Source organism: Falco punctatus (genome assembly GCF_963210335.1).
Source record: "Falco punctatus genome assembly, chromosome: 2".
Lineage (NCBI taxonomy): Eukaryota > Metazoa > Chordata > Aves > Falconiformes > Falconidae > Falco > Falco punctatus.
This window is the reverse complement of record NC_137581.1, coordinates 86150913-86168629: the sequence shown is the minus strand read 5'-3', so window position 1 is coordinate 86168629 and position 17717 is coordinate 86150913. Positions and strand designations below refer to the sequence as shown.

At 35.8% G+C, this 17717-nt stretch overlaps 1 protein-coding gene across 14 annotated transcripts in view; it reads right to left on the bottom strand.

Moving 5' to 3' along the window:
• DMD (dystrophin) overlaps positions 1–17717 on the bottom strand; it is a 1276803-nt gene that overhangs the window by 147808 nt on the left and 1111278 nt on the right. For all 14 annotated transcript variants that reach the window (XM_080377714.1, XM_080377711.1, XM_080377709.1 and 11 more), the window contains one exon: positions 16968–17114. In XM_080377714.1, coding sequence (XP_080233840.1) covers positions 16968–17114 — 147 coding nt within the window. The remainder of the gene's footprint in view (positions 1–16967; positions 17115–17717) is intronic.

Below are 17717 nucleotides of genomic sequence, written 5' to 3'. Positions count from 1 at the left end.
TGGAAATAATTTCAATTAGAGGAAAGTATATACTACTGGACATTCTAAGTGTTATCGCTGGAAGATTGTAATTATTGGTGTAGGTTCAGAAATGGAAGGTAAGTTGAAATGAATTGTAATTTATATATAACATTTAGTATAACATATTATATTCTATATATTCTATATATTTCTGCTTCAGATAGATGCAGCCTGACTCTGAAAAAAAATACTTAACCTTTTCTCCTGTTGTTGGGTCATGAGAGAAGGTGGACACACAACGCGGGTTTCGTGTAAATAGCTGCACACCCTGCTGTAATGATGCACAGTGCTCCAGCCTCTCTGTCTCCCTGCATATCTCAGAGCGGAGAACCAGAGAGAAGGTACATGCTGTGCTGGAGATGTGCGGGCTCCTATGGGAGACGACAAAAGTATTAAAGTGTCTCGTGCCCCTGCTCTCCTTACTGGACCTGCTCCTCTACTCATACCTCTGAGAGCATAGAATCTTGCAGACCCAGAACGTGAACAGCTTCCCCTGTGCATCACAAATAACCCCAACGCACCTGTGCCCTGAACAGTCTAGCAAGTGGTAATTTTGTAGCGGTACAAGCCAGCATTGATATGACATTGAAAAAGGGACAAAAGGCGATGTGGAATAAAAACAAAATCAACCCCAACATGTATGAGAAGAGGAAAATACTTCCTCAATACTTCTTTATAGGTTCAGTTTTCAGATGTCCAATCCTGTTATAAAATTCTCAAATCAGGATAAGTATTTAGGAGGAAAAAAACCCTTCTGCCATTTGAAAAAAATCTAGATTTCCTGGTAGAAATTTAGGAAAAGCTTAAATACGGTATTGCTGCCTTTTTTTTTTTTTTTTTTAGTTATTATTTTGATCTGTTATTTAAGATGCTCAGACAGGAAGAGTTCAAATTGTAAGGACTATCCCAATAAACTTTCTATTAAGTAACTAAATTAATGGAGAGACATTTAATTAAAGTTGCACTAGTTTTTACAAATGCAGTTAATTAAGCTGCTATCTGAAATTAAATCTCACCCAAACCCCTTTTATATTTCTGTAGCTCATCTGATACAGACATAATTAAAATTCTAGAAGTTCACCTATGCATCTGGATATTTGGAAAACCCACCCCCACAATCAAACCCCAAACCTGCTGAAGTAGTTTGAGAGGCTGCTGCTTTAACGGGATTTTACAATCCTCGGAGTAAGAGGGCAGCACACACAAAAACCTCAGAAACATATCTAGGTTTTCACATCTGCATGGTTTTATTCATTTAGTATAACAGGCCAAGAACCCTTGAAGATTTTCCACAAGTGACACATAAGAGAGTGACACGGCCAGGAAACAGGGAGATGAATCCTGTTGCTTTTACATGTGCTTTCTACTGGAGTAAACAGGACCAGCATAGGTGGAGCACACAGCACTTGCACTTACATTCAGGAGCAGATGTGGGCATCCTATCAGAGGGGCAAACTGCTTTCTCATAACTGGAATACCTCTGGTCTTCTGGTGGCCTAAATGATCCCTCTCGCTTTCTTGATGTTTTAATGACTGGTTTATTTCCTGGTCAGGCCCAGGCTGGGCTTTTTAGTGGTTGGTTAAATACAGCTCGATTTCCCACATGAGAGTGACTCAAAATCACCACACTTGTTTTACACAACAAGTAAACATTTAACACAAACATTTCAGGTATTGAATGATCCAGAGAAAGACATGTCCAGAGAGCTGGGATGTCTATTATTGCAAAAGACACTAATTTCTCTATTAAAACAGATGTATGCTATGGTAAAACAAATGATGACTAAACCAATGGGGAATTCAGAACAGCAGTTTGGAGCTGGTCAGTTCAACAGCTTACTCTGTAAGCAGCAGCAACTGTGAGCAGAATAATACTCATATGCTACCCAGATTACCACTATATGGGCATATGTTCCAAGTTCCTCAGGAGTTCTGAGAGTATGGAAAAAGTAAAATTGTCCTCTGTGATTAAAGACATAAAGCTGAAACACACAAAATATGTACCAATATTTTCATGACAGTTATTTATTTTCTTCTCTGTCAGTAAAAGTATGCAGAAGATAAAAATCAACCAAAATTTTCCTAATGCTGCATGTACGAAGTCCTCTAGCTGGGAAGAACATAGATGGGAAACCCATGTCTAATGTCATGAAATTGAGGGCTCAGACCTGCAGTCTGATCTTCGTGAAGATCTGAACCCAAAACTTTAATCTGAAAAGCTTTATTTAAGCAGGAAGATGAATCAAGGTCTGGACAATAGAGTTATTTCCAACTTGTGGCTCAGGCATCTCTCTGGAAAGATAAGCATATCACGTGCAATTCCCTTTAAAATACAAATCCACATAGGTTTACATGCTTATAGACTTCCAGAGGGATCAAACTTGGCATCTGAAGTACAAGGTACAATTACCCTATCATTTTATGTACAGTAAGACAAAGGAAAAGTAAAAGCAACAAACCTCCAGAGTATAATATTAATATGATAAAATTTAAAAGGCCTATGCACTCTGTTTGGAAGACCCATCTCTCCTTGGAAGGAGAAAATTATAAACTTTTCTTTGTGTACAGAAATTGAATCAAGTTCCGTTCTTGCACAGTAAAATCTAGAGAATGTACACAAGTAACAAAGGTAGCAAAAATCCATAAAAATTTGAAGATTGATCAACCTGTGATAATCTCTCTTTCTGCAGGCACTTGAATCACCCTGTCTTACCCTGGGTTTGCAGCACAACAGGACCCTGGGAAATTGCTATAATCTCCTTTAACCCTAATCACCATTTTAATCAGAAAAGGTGGGGCAGCCTGGAATTCGTACAGCAAGGTTAGCACTGCAACTGTCATTCTATTTGCTAAATACACAGAGTATGCTGTTAAAAGGTTGAAATGGTTCAAACTTTTATTGTCTTCAGAAGATTACATTCCAGCATTAATATCTGACAAGTAAAAGAAAAGAAAACTGTGAGATTGTCTGCTTTGAAGAGCTTTAGAAGTCTCCTTAGAGCATGGCAGTATCTTTATCTCTAATCTTAAGAAATTCCTTCCAAAAAGAAAAGGTTGTGATTTGTAAAACCGCAATGACTAAAAGCCTACCTCACTTGCACCTTACACTGCACTTTTCCTCTCTCCATCCCTTTCGTTTCTTCTCATGTCAGATTATAAATTTTCTAGCTGTGTTCTGTATTTGTTAAATTATTTTCTTCCTAGCTTTTTTAGTAAGTAGTGGTGTGACTGTAGATGGTATGACAGACAAGGAGAAGCTTGTATGAAGAGGAAGAAAGAAAGCTTCAAGGAGAAAAAGAGCAATGCGAGAAACTAAAAAGAGCATCAAGGAGATTGGAGGAAGGGGAAGATTAAAGGAAAAAGCAGCACACAGCTGTGATTTTCAGCTAGAAGAGATTCAGCAGCTGTCATTAAAAACCTGCAGCTCTGCTTGAGACAAATTGATCAGACTATTTCAATGTTTTCTGTACAACTCTGTCCTCTGTTTATTTCAAATTATAGCAATGTGATAGTCTACTCAGGAAATAATACTTATCTCAAATAACTAACAAGTATTTTTGGTTTTAAAGAGGGAAGACTGTACCGTATTTTTTCCTCTTTCTTTTCCAGAAAGGGATGCTGAACTTCCAGTGTTCTACTCACCTGCTCTCTAACACACAAGTATCAAAATATTTCATGCTTAGGATGAGGTGTTTTTTTTTTCTTTTTCCCCAAAGAGGACCATTTATACAAACAACTCCTTAAAATTATAGATATTTCCTAGAATGAATATCCCAGTAGGGCTTGTAAAGGTAATGGAGAAGACAGTATCTGTGTATTTACAAAGTACTGGAGAGTTGTAACCAATCCTGCTAAAACGGTAAGTGAAGAACATCATTTGATTGTGGGCAACTGTAATGTTTGTTTCTGGGACTTCTAAATTGTTTTGCACACATTATTATTGTACTGATACACAAAAGACTTTTCCTAAAAAGCAAACACTTCTTTTGATAAATATTATTACTAAGACCGTCCTCATCTTCCACCAGAGTGTGTCTTAGGCTTAATTTTTAAGTTATCTCATAGTTCCTAAATCACACAGGTTCTTTTAAATACATTGTACTCTAAAATATAAATGTTAGAGGACAAAAATGCAAAAGGCAGGATGATTCATGTCTCCTACATACCTCTGTTCTTGTAACACCCTTTTTAGTGTTATCATTTCTTCTTACAAATTATAACCTGCTGTATCAGTCTAAACTATAGAATTATGTTAGATTTTGGGCAAAAGGGAGAAAGGCAAAAAAGAGGAGAAAAGACCACATTCATACCGTCATTTGCTTTCAAACAAAAAGCAAAACCCTTCCAAAGGTTTCTCATTCCACAGTGAGAAAAGAAAAAATGTCCCTTATATCTTGTTTCCCTCTCTAGGAGTGTGAATGACATTTTTGTTCTGATGTGACTATTGTAAGAAATCAAAATCCTTTAGCCTTAGGGGTTCTTTTTTTATTTTTTTGCGATGTACCAAGCTCAATAAACCTTCGTAGAAAATAGAATACTCTTAATTATGAATAAATTAACTAAATTAGTAACATGAGATGGATATGCAATTAAGGGACTGTTAATTGAAACTGGAAACACAGCTGTATACAGCTTGGAGATGAATCACACCAATAATGACGCAGATGTTTATAAAATGTGATTATGTTTAGGATCATACTATTGAAACTCCCCAGCTTATTCTTACATTGTGTCACTGAAATGGTTTTTAAACCCATGAACACCGGGAATCAGGATCTCAGGGATGGCAAATTAGGCTCCCTGGATATGTGAATTAGTGTTGTCTGAATGTCAGCAATTTAATTCTCCAGCTTTCAAAGAATGTAGACATGGAGCCAAAACCAAACAGCTGTTAGTTATATGCTCATTCAGGGAGGGAAAAAAAAAAAAAAGTAAAAAAAATTGAAAACCTTTGGCAAGCTAGAGCCTGTCTGAATATGAGAAAGACAGTGAAATACAGTATCTCTAAGCAGTAGCAGTGCTGTGTGAATATAGTGATCATGTAAATAATAGAGCCCGGGAACTCATGAAATCTACTTTGTGTACAACTATGAATACAACTTTTGGACCTATTCCTCCGAAGAGCTATAATGATCAGGAACAAATAATATTTCGTATCTAAAAGCTTAAGAATTCATTAGATTTCTAAAAACAGCAAATCAGGCTTTTTATTCTTTCAGCTTTTACTTCTTTCCTAGGATGTTCTTTGACAAACTGTACAAAAAAGGGTTTTTCTTCTGGCACAGAAAGGCACAAATGTTGTTCTTGGGTCATACAAGGATATCTGAGCTGTGCAAGCTCAGCAGGGATAACAGTGCAGTTGTGAGGGATGGCAGAGCAGACAAAGGCAAAGGTCCATGGTGGCTTAAGTTCTAACATACCAGTCTAAAATCTGTCCTGTACCTCCTATTTTACGGGGCAGTGCTAACACTGAATACCGTATAATTGCATGTAAATGCTCTGTTAAAGAGTCAGTGATTTTTTTTCTGGAATAGATTCACAGACTAGTGGAAGCTTTTACAACATCCATGTTTTCCTTAAATATAACGATGTTCCTAATAAACATGCAGAATAATACAACATCATAGTTTGTGTCCAAAGCCCATTCCACATACTGTAGTGCTCACATTGCAAATACACTGTTAATCGTGATTCAGGGGCCTTGGCCTGTGTGGCGATAAATACATATAAACACAAATCTCCATGAAATAGAGTTTGTTTTTCAGGCCCCTTTTTCTAGGTAATGAGCCAGATCCTTAAACTATGTATACTATCAGGACTACAGAAAGGTTAAAAGACTACTGTGATTTACACCAAATCAACACAATTTCATTCTAATGTAACTAAGTTTCATAACATCCCTTTCATATCCATAAATGGATTCTTATCTAAAAACATGTAAATTCATGTACGAGGTTAAAATAATTTGAAAAATTATGTGGAGTGTCATTGGCAAAACTAAAATAATCAGCATGACTTGGCAATGTTAAGCATCACAGGCTTATCCCATCAGCTGTGGAAATTACTGAGCACAGTCTAACAGTGTGGGGGCACAGTGTTGAGAAAGAAAAGCGGTGATCAAAAATTGGATTTGCCTCTGTCTTTCAGAAAATTTATTTGCTGGGACCTGACCTCCTATTCACTGGTGCCAAAAAAGGATTAGATTTTTACTTTTTAAAAAAGGAAGCCTGAATGAGTTTTACAACAGACCATGCTGGCCTGACAGTATTTTACATGTCACTCAAAGCTGAAAAAATTATGAATGCTTTATAAGAAAAATACTAACCCCTTTCTCCTTAAAGGTAAACCTAACCAGATTCAGGGATATTTTGCAGCTACCTATGACAACTGATGTGCAAACCAAATTCAGTTATCTTAGCTCTTTGGTTGGCAAAAGTACAGACAAAGTCAATTCAGGATTTGAAATGTGATGTTTTGAGATAAGGAACTGGAATGCTGGGATATACAAGAAACACAAAGCTATTTTATGGAAGACACATTCTTCTACATCTTCTGAATAAATCACTGCACTGCTGAAACAGCACTGTATTATCAGCTATGCATCTGAAAAGTAGGACAGAACTCATTGTTTTTACAGATGACAAAGTCATAAATGAGGGTAATGGGGGGAAAGGGCACAAATCACTGGAGATCAATATAAAAAACCAGAGAGATGAAAGTGAAAACATCTAGCACAATAAATATATTATCTACAAACATAGACACAGACTTATTTTTCTAGATAGATTAATGCTAATTAGTCTTGCCATTAATTTTGTTTTAAAACAAACTGAGCTATGGCAGAGAACCAACTTTGAACACTGAAGAGAACGGAAAAGAAGACTAATGGAGTCATCAACTTACACACTTGAGACTTCCCAAACAAAATGGCATACTCTAAAGAATTCATTACTGTAACATAGGATTTGGATGTTGCTATGATTCTCCAAGTACAAAAGAAATAAAAAAATAATATGAATGAAAACTGAAATTTTAAACTCTGCGTCAAGAACCATAATTTATGCTATGTTTGTTCTGCAGCTAAGGGGTGCATTTCTCAAGGTTATTGCAGTATCAGTGTTTTATAAAGTAACAGCAAGCACAAGAACTGAATGGCTTACATGAGCCACAGGTAGCAATGAGCATCTTGAAATAACTCCTTTTGCCTGTGTTGTGCCAAGTGGATCCAAATTAGGAAGCATTTTATAAAAAAAGTTTGCACACACGACACATACCAGGAGTTGAGCCATTTTAATTATAAGGTGCCCTCCCCTACAGTTAACATATCATTATCTGACTTCCACATTGCCCATAATTTACTGTATAAGGACCCGACATTCAGCTTTACTCAAGCTGTGATGAAAAATACAATGGCAATTTTAGAGAGCACCTTGTGAAAATGTTCTGAAAATGACACATATAATCATCTACAAAGGCTGGTTTTAAAACCGTGTCAGAATTTAATACTACTGACATTTGTAGTATTTTAAACACTATTGTTAACAGTACTTTTTAAAATGGCAAAAATATCTTACTTGGCTTAAAGTCTTACTGAAGCAAAAAGATTTAGAGATCTAACACAAAATACTGCCTAGCCTAAAGACTGTAAAAGCTTTCTGTAAACTTAAAGTAGACAGTCTGACATAAAAATATCTGCAGTGATATAATATGTAATTGATAATGTGAGAAAGACACAAAATGACTCAAGAAAGAAAAAGAAAGTTGGTTAACAACCTTTTGCACTGGAAATTTGCACATTCTTTCTCTGGCTTGGGCTTTATGTTGATTTAAATGAACTTTCTTCAGAAAAAATATCACAGCCTTTCAGAAGAAAGGATTCGCAAAAATGGGGAGAAAGAGGAATATTTTTTGCCAGTTTTACATTCTCTCCCTCTAAAAACCTTTAACAATACTTTGGCACTGGCACTTAGAATGTAAGAAGCTTTATATTGCTTCCAATCCAAGGATATTCATTAAGGTTTCACTGAGTTACAAGCCTCTGAAAATCACATTAGAGAGTGCCTTTACAGGACAGCTCTTAAATTCTGTGAATGCTCTATCTGCGACAAATGTGTTCCACATTCAAAGCAAACTTTCTACATCTGCTTTAACCTCCCTTCAAACAAGCGGGCATGAATGGACAGATGATTTGTGTCAGCAGTGTATATCCCCTCCAGGGTATGGAGCAGAACCAGAAATGGATAAGACCCATCATCCTTCTGGTGTCAGCAGATAGCTGACAATGTATCCTACCCTACCTGACCCTACGCAATCCTGTCCTATTCTATTTCATTTTAAAATCCAACCCAGGAATTATGAGTTCTGACAGTTGATCAGATTTTGGCAAGGAAAGGGATCTGTGATGTGGAAGTCAGGACTGGAGATTGATTTGTAATTGCAAGGTTCATTTTTGTGTTGTCCTTGTTTGCTTTCACTGGTCTGACTGCTGCTAACTTTGTGCATTTCCTGGCTTTTCACCCTCACATGTTCTTACCTTAAAAAGCCCCTAAGTTTCGTAATGAACAGCCTAAATATAGCTGATTAGAATCAGGTCACACACTAAAAAGGTGCTGAAAGAAGTCAGGCAATATTCTCTCAACTGGGGGAAAAAATAAATAAAATTAAGTTATTTGTGCAATTTTAGCATCCGAGGTAAAAATTCCCATAATCTAAACGTTTTTGTAGGACTGAAACGTAGGGCTTTAATTCTCCAAATGTAACTTCCACTTGCCATGTTAAAGGGACTTCAGAAATAATTTCAATTAATGTTTTTTGAGATGCTCAGTTATTATGGAACATGAACATTAAAAAATATGAAAAATTCCATCTTCAGTACAGGTTCAATGGTGCCTAGTAAATAAGTTAAAGAGCAATAAACTGAATGATTTAGCTAAAACTGCTTGACTAAAAAGCGACAGAACTTTTAGATGCTGGTTTCCAGTGACTACACTTTTAACAGTATCGTAACCTCTGTTTTCCCCAGTATCCTAAATATAGTCTGGTGTGACTCATACAGATGTGTGCTGCCAAAACTGCTGACAGGTGGAAGTAAATTGTGCAAGTCTTATTTTATAAGGAAACAAGGCTGACATGTAATATGTCCATTCTCTTGTATCATTTATCTATCACCAGATAAATTGGAGATCTTACAAAATATATTGCACATAAAAAGACTGTACAAACAGCAGGCTAAATTCAAGTTGCATGTGTAAAATTTTTTTACATTTGATAAATTTTAAGTGCTTTTCTTTGCACTGGTTTCTTTGTCCTGGTTTCAGCTGGGATAAAGTTAATTTTCCTTTTAGTAGCTGGTGCAGTGCTGTGTTTTGGATTTGGGGTGAGAACAATGCCGACAGCACACTGATGGTTTTGGGTGTTGCAGGGTGAAGTTTATATTGAGTCAAGGACTCTTCAGTTTCTCAGGCCCTGGCAGCCAGAGGGCTGGAGGAGCATGGGACATTGGGAGGGGACACAGCCAGGACAGGTGACCCAAACTAGCCAAAGGGATGTTCCATACCATGGGATGTCATGCTGAGTGTATAAACTGGGGGAAAAAGAAGGAAGTGGGGGAGGCATTCAGCATTACGGCATTTGTCTTCCCAAGTAACCGCTATGCGTGATGGAGCCCGGCTTCCCTGGGGATGGCTGAACACCTGCCTGCCCATGGGCAGTGGTGGATGAGTTCCTTGCTTTGCTTTACTTGCATGTGCGGCTTTTGCTTTACCTATTAAATTGTTCTTATGTCAGCCCTTGAGCTTTACATTCCAATTCTCCTCCTCATCCCTCTGGGTAAGGGGGAAGTAAGTGAGTGGCTGCGTGGTACATAGTTACCAGTTGGGGTTAAACCACAGCATTATAAAAAAATGTAACTCACATTTTTTATAATCCCATATACTCATACACATATATGAGAAACTAAAAAATACATCAAAAGAAATCTATATATGCCTATTGAAATAAGAATATGAAGTAGGGTAAACTGCTGTACTTCTGCCTGGTTCTTCAAAGCAAATCTTCACAGAGGACAAAATTATAAAGGAAAGGAGGTTAAAAAAAATAACAAAACTCTATAATGAATGTATCTTCTATAGCAAAAATGACTAAAGTATTTACAGTTTAAACAAACTGAAATTCATCACACAATGTTATAACTTTAACATGGTTTTACTAAATTTCCTGCTGGCATGGCTGTGGATGATAACCATGGCTGTTTATACTTACATACGCACTTTCATTCCCTGACTGCCCTAAACATGCCACACAGAGCAATGAAGATGTCCTACCAATTTACTAAGGAATCTTTCCAATTTCTGACACATACTTCATTAGAAGAATTGAATCCCGATCCAAATAGCTGGCCTTCCTCCACTAGCTTACAGAAACAAATAAATAGAATCTCTAAAGAAAAAAACTACTGTAAAATGAATCTATATGCATATTTTTGCAGAGAAACATTGAGCAAAACGGAGACTCAAGCTAACAGAAATGAAGAAAAATATATGGGTGTATGACTTCGGCATCCAACTGGCATAGCCAATTAAATAAATAAGAGACCATTAAAGAACCGTAAGAACTGTGGTTTTGGCAGAAGTTCCAGTTCTCATGGAATATACAAAACAAGATTTTAACTAATGAGTCTGATGGAAAAGCTCAAGCAGCTTTCCAAAAAGGATCAAAACCTCCCTCTACTGGGAAGATGAAATCTGCAACTACTGAAATAATTTCAAATTTCAAGGTTGAAAAGAATTACGATTTTAGTAATGCATTAATTAGTGTAATTATAGATGAGCTAGAATTTTGGCTTCATATATTTGGAAAAGTTGTCTCCAGTTTTTGTCAGCTACTTGCAGATGACATAAGTTAAAATATAGTTTTAAAAAGCGGAAAAGCAAACAAATACAAACAAATTAATTTTTAAAATTAATGAAATGACACAATGGAAAGAAAAAGCAACTGCTAGGTAATAGGAAGACAATAATGCTCAAATACATAAATCTCACTGCCTTTTATATGGCATACTCATATATATGCATGACATTTTATGTCTCCTGCAGAGGAAGAATTATCTTTTTGTGCTACTGTTGCATCATCTGCCAATCTATCCACTTTTAACATACCCCTTGGTTTAAACTCACTCTTTAATTTGGAATAAATAACTTTTATTGTAATATAAGATATACAAAAAGTTAAAGGCAGATTTTCTATTTAATTGTATGACTGGAGCTTTCCTGTATGAGATCCCTACACAGTAGCAATTGGACAACTGAACTGTGAAGAACCAGAAGAGGTTTTTCTTTTTCTTTAGGAAAAATGGTATAAAAGAGTATCTTTCAGTCAAATCTTAATTACATGGTTTAGATCTGAAGTATACTTCCTGAAACTATGACCAAGCTACGCATGTAGAAATGAAAAAAGATCTGAGACTCTGGTAAAATTATTTGAATTCAGCTGTGAGAGACCTGAAAAAAACATTTCTTTTACACATGTATTTTTGCTGTTATTTCACTTCTTTTCTGAGGCCTTTTTTCTTGGGGAATGCATGGAGGACAGATGGTGAAGTAAAACTGAATAAAAAACCCCAAACCTAAAAGCCACTGTAAAAGGCCAGTACTGATTTCAAATTACATTTTGATGCAACTTATTTGCCCTGGTGCTCATCCCCTATCAAAAACAGGGTGTGAGTTGAGGACCACTGCCCAGAATGCCTGTGACTCAGCTTTTGAGATTCACTGGATCTGAAGAAAGATTTGAAAACACCTATCATTAATATTTGGTGGGACATCTACATATGGAGGCCAGCAAGATTCCGATGCATAGTCACAATTTTGCACTGATTTCAGGAAAGAGGGGATTTGCTTTTTGGCTTTCATATTCTTGATGTTAGTTACTCTGTAAACATAGATGGTAAAATTCATTCATATTTCTCACCACAGATTGAAAGAAACAGATATTATTTGTGAAGCACCCAGAAGATGCTGGGTTTTTAAACAATTCATTGCAGTGATACATATTACAAAAGTGTGCATTACACAGCTCAGTAAAGAATCCATCTTCAGCATAATACAAATAAAACTAGGATATAAATTTAGATAACTGCCTGCAGTGGTCTTAAAAGCCTGCTCTTTCTTTAGCCGCTTCTTGCAAGCAGAGAGTGTTGTTTGAGCGAACAGAATAGTTGCAGCTGGACCCTTGAGTGAGAGGCAGCACACTTTTGCACCACATCGATCTTCAAATCCCCACATGCTGGAGAATCTTTGCCACTGGTGCAAGATGAGCTGAGGAGTTAGGAACAATACTGAAATGAGGGCTAATGCTTCCTTACGGTCCCACTTCATATATAGAAATCATAGAATCATAAAATCATTTAGGTTGGAAAAGACCTTTAAGATCACCAAGTTGAACCATAGAGATATATGTGTGTGTGTGTATATATCTATATATATACACATATCTATCTACCTGTGTATCTCTCTATCACTCTTTCCACGGTGTGTGCTGTTTTAACTCTAGCCTTTTAACGTGCTTCCTCCAGCTTGCTCAGTTTTACAAGTAGACAGGCTGGGCCCACTAATATGGACAGAGACACCCCCTTACAAATGACTGCAGTTCATTACAACCTGCTAAACTAAAAGCACTGGAATATAAATATCATGACAAAATCTCTTAAAAGATACTTTTTTGGGGGGTGAAAGACAGTTCTTATTACATTTTTCGGCTTATTAGAGGGAGTATTCTAAATAAGAGTAGGTACAATTTGATTTAAACCGAAAAAATCTTTCTTGATAACGGAAGGCTATATTCCCCACAGGGTACTTGTAAATTCTTTCACATGTCGGAGGCTTGCCTTTTGACCAGCATTACATCAACCAGATCTCTGTCCAAAGTGAAGTGGGTATAACTCCCGCCAATCTGGCCTCCCTGGCTCCTCAAATGTTGACTAGAAGTAAGCAAGAGTTTGCAAGACATGTTTTCCCCCAGGACGATCTCATTACATATACTGTTTGAAGCACACAGGGTCTGAACATGAGAGATCCTTGTGAAATTCGTAACAAATAGCTCCCTGGAGAGCTTTCATCTCCTTTCATGTTGAAGAAAAGTGGAAGAATAAACAGCATATTTTCCTCAAAACTACTCTTTTAAAGGCATGAAGCTAATTATTTTCACAGTGCTTAAACTCCACAAATGATGATATAGTTTTTAGTGACTGAGATGAGTGCATTAGCTTTCATTAACGAAATCCACCTCCACACAACAATTCAAAACAAGGACAGGTTGAGTCTAATTGCTTGAGTGCTTTCCATACTTTTTTCTTCTAGTAACACTCCAGTGTATATTCACCAAAAATGAATGCAAAAAAGCATGCTAATGGGCAGCATGCATTATATAATATAAATATTTATAATAAATAAAATTATTATAAACAGGAAATATATAACATAAATGAAGTCTGGGAAGATTCTGCAGCAATATTTGATACTATTCACTAATAGTACAAATCTCACTGTATAACCACTGTGCAATACTGCAAATGACTGAATACAGTGAGCCTTACTTTTATGTTTATAAAATGAATATAATATTAAATTTCTGTAATATTTGGCTTAAAATGATACATTTCCTCCTCTCATCTTATGAAAGTCCCAATGTTAATAAAGCTCCAAACAAGGTATCATTTCATCCTCTACACAATGCTCTGCAACTTTCTCATAATGCTAGAATTCACTGCTATTTCAGATCTGATAAACCTTCTGTCCTTATGCACTTTTCCCACATAACCAAGAATGAGTATCTTTCTGGCAAGTGATAGCACAGAAGCCTCTGTTTCATGATTTTCCTGCAGTGATTTTTTCTAGGAAATGGGATACATGGGTAAGAAATATTTTCCCCGTTAGGAATATGACAAGGAGAGAGAGAGATCTAACCTTTGAGTGGAAAAAACTGACAAGTAAGCTAAGAGGCATTATAGCTGGAGAAAAAAGAGGATGAACAACCAAAACAACAAAAAATCATAGAAATAAGGGAAATAAGATGGGGAAAGGCAGGGAAGGGTAAGAAATACTTTTTGAAAAAGGAATGAATAGAAGCCAAAGAGAAAATATGGGTGGTATAAAAGAAAGGCACATGAAAATACATATAAGGTTGAAATCAATAGGAAAAATGATGAAAGGACTAAAGTATTAAGGAGATACTTTGTGTAACATTAGTATAAGAAAGGCAGTTAGTAAAAAAAACCAATCAAACAAACAATAAAAGGAAACAAAAAGAAGAAAGAAAGAAGATTGGAAAAAAAATCCTAGCAGTCAGGTGTAAATCAGAAAGAAATAGTAGGAACCTATCTTGGAAGTAGAATGGTTCACATGAAAAAAAAAAAAAATTTGAATTTTTGCTTTTCTTATTGTGTGCCCAAAATTTCAGTTTTCTATAAATAGTATCACTCCTAACTGGAGTGCTGGTCATACATAAGTAAGTCTAACCCGAACACAGAGCAATATATAATACTCTAAGCAGCGCTACTCAGGTGTTAGTGTCAATGTCCAGCAGACTTCGTATGCAGAACAGTTGGACTAGTTTATTGTTATATGTCATTTCCAACTGAATTATTCTATTCTGTGCTATTCTATTCTAACAAAAATGAGCTCTGCCTCACACTATGTCTCAAACTGTGCTTCTTTTTAAGTAGACAAATTATATTATAGGAATAGATGTGCTTCTCTTCTTCCAAGGGGTCACATCTTGGCCTTCTGTACATGATAATCTTTCAAAGTTACTTATGCCTTTGTCCCTCATGATGTGTTTAAAAATATACTGGAGTGTTTTCACCTTGCTATCTGTATCTTCCAGATAATATTTTGGTAAATATGAAAAAAGACAGTAAAGCATAAAATTCCTATTAACTATCTGTTCTATCAGCTCTAACATGTTTCTCACTCTGACATACTGCCTTCAAGTATCTATCTTCATAGAAGTTGAAACAATTTGATAAATTGAGAAAATAATTTACCATGAAAAGTGAATTGTTCACAGCACTTCCTGTGCTCCGTGGAAAAAGACCATATTATCTTTGTAATGTTTGTGAACATTTGATTTGCCCTATATATTTTTAAAGAGTCTACAATGTTAAGTTGGCCTTCTGTCTATTGCTTTCATAAGTGATAGAAAGAAAACATTTATTTCAGGCTTTCTTTCAGATTTGTTTGAATTTTTCATATCCTAGGTGCTTTCACTCTGAAAAATCTTCCTGCTTTCCCTTATTTCCTGCTGAAGTAACGAAGTATATTTCAGCAAACCACTGGAACTTAGTTGACTACTTTTATTATTAGTGAAATAATGTATTTTTCAGTGAATCATAGCAAATTTGTTAGCTCAATCAGCTGTTGTTTTTTAAAAATATTCAACAGATGTGATTTCTCTTATACATGGGATAAGCATTTTGAGAATACTAATTTTGTCTTCCAGATGTCTGTTGATCTGCTTTAATAATATTACCTGAAATCTACCCTCAGGATCTGGAAAAAGGTGGATATTAATGAGCAAAGATATTGGACTAATGATCTTTTACTTCAGCTAGCACGCTTACTGCAAACTGTTGATTTAGGAAAATTAACAAAAAATAAAATCCTGTTTATATTTGCATGAACTGGTAAGAAGCTGGATATGTCACAAAGCTGTGAGATTTCTTTTGGAGAAGCCAGAAAGCAGCAGGTAAGCTCTTACTGACCGTTAGAGTTGACAGCACCATGATCTTTTATCTGTATGTAGAACAAGAAGGAACTTTGTTGTTCATTGATAACGTTTGGGTTTTTTCAATGAAGGCAAAAATATTAACTTCTATCCCTCTATATTTTTACAATATATTAAGGTAAATATAATGACACAATTTGAGAATGTGAAGCAGCGATGTAGTATGAAATAAAATATTGAGTAAAATCCACACTTAATGAAGTTAATTTAATGGCATTTACCTTCACCTATCATAACATTACTCCCTTGCTGTGGGACCTACATCACTGTATACCAGTGCGTGAAAGCTTACGTATGCTCTCTCATGCACACTGTTCCTAAAAATCTAAGTTAAGATACAGTGCATTTTGTAAAAACTATATGTTTGAAGTCTTTATCACAAGATAACACAAAATAATAAAAATTTTAAAGCAAGATGTAAACAAAAAATCCAAAGAATCTGTTTATTTTTCAGTATTTCTAACTTGTCATTGATACTTACCGTAATTTCATAATATATCTTAACATTTTTGTGCACTAAAGCTCAGTTTACAAAATCTCTTTCTGAACAGTTTTACTTGCAGTATCAAGTCTTGTTAATTACGTGAATGAATGTAATGCCTTGTGATTTTATAATTGATTCTACAGGTGTGACTTAAAAGCTTCCACCGCACAGAATCATTAACCTGCCTATAAGGAATTTATAGGCAATAAATTAAAACTGCTGCTCCTGAAAATTATTTAAATAATAGTAAAAGAACTGAAGCAGCAGAAGTAAACTTTCTTATGTGAGTCTTCCATATACACCATAAAAATACCCGTAAAACGATGATAAGAGTTAAAAGAAATTATCACATGATATATTTCTCATCAAGAATTGCTAAATATTTATATTAAAAGGTAAATAAACCATTAAGTATTTTAACTGTATGGAACTTCAACTATATGAAAATCTGGGTTAACCCATTTCCATTTGATAAAGTATTTGGAAGCATATGGAAATACAGGGTCAGCTTAACTCCTATTTTCTCATAGAGACAGCATTACTGAAAGGCTGCTTCCTCTTTCACTCCTTAGTACACCTTCGATGCTATTCCACAGGCAAAAAACCAAGCACACAGAAATAAATAATATTTACTTAAATGCAGCATTATAAAAGAAAAAACCACAAGTCATAAGAAATGTACCTGTAGCACCTTCCACCTTGTGTTCAAGTCTTCCACACAGCTGAGATTGTACTGGGAGAGCTGAATATCAGAGGGAGCGAACCGGTGAGCGAGCTCATTGACTTGATGCACCTTTTCTTTAAGGGGTACAAGTTCTGCTCGATAAACCTGTGTGAATTAAATATGAATAAAGATAAGCACTAACTTCAAAAAACTATTGCTCTTCTACTAGCTGATTAGTAATGTAAAGGTATTCAATGTCAAGCTGAAAGGAAGCGTACTGGTCATGATACAGTTAACAGTCTTTTTATCTAACTTAATATTAGATCTGAAGGGTAAGGCCCGGGATTTCAGAAGGTTATACAAAGTTGGAACCTTCGTAGCAATTTTTGGTCAGTTAAGCCAAATCTCTAACCAGCACACCCACTGGGGTGTGCACTGCAGCGCATGCTTCTCTCCTCCCTCACCCTTTATTTTTCCTTGGGGTGGATGGGATGGTGAGTGCTGTTTAACACATGAAAACAGAGGAAGACTGCTGTTTCCAAATACAACAAATGGAAAAAGAGAAGCAATGATAAAAAAGTCCTCACTAAGGCCTTGGCTAACTTATATGTTACAGTTAAAAGGTTAGTAATGGGAAGTACAAAAAAAATATTAAAAATCTTTTTGCTATGAATCCCAAACCAGCCTACATGACTCATATTTCAGAAAAAATAAAATATTGTATCTTGTAAGATACCTTTAAAACTATGCATAACAGCAGTCTAGCGA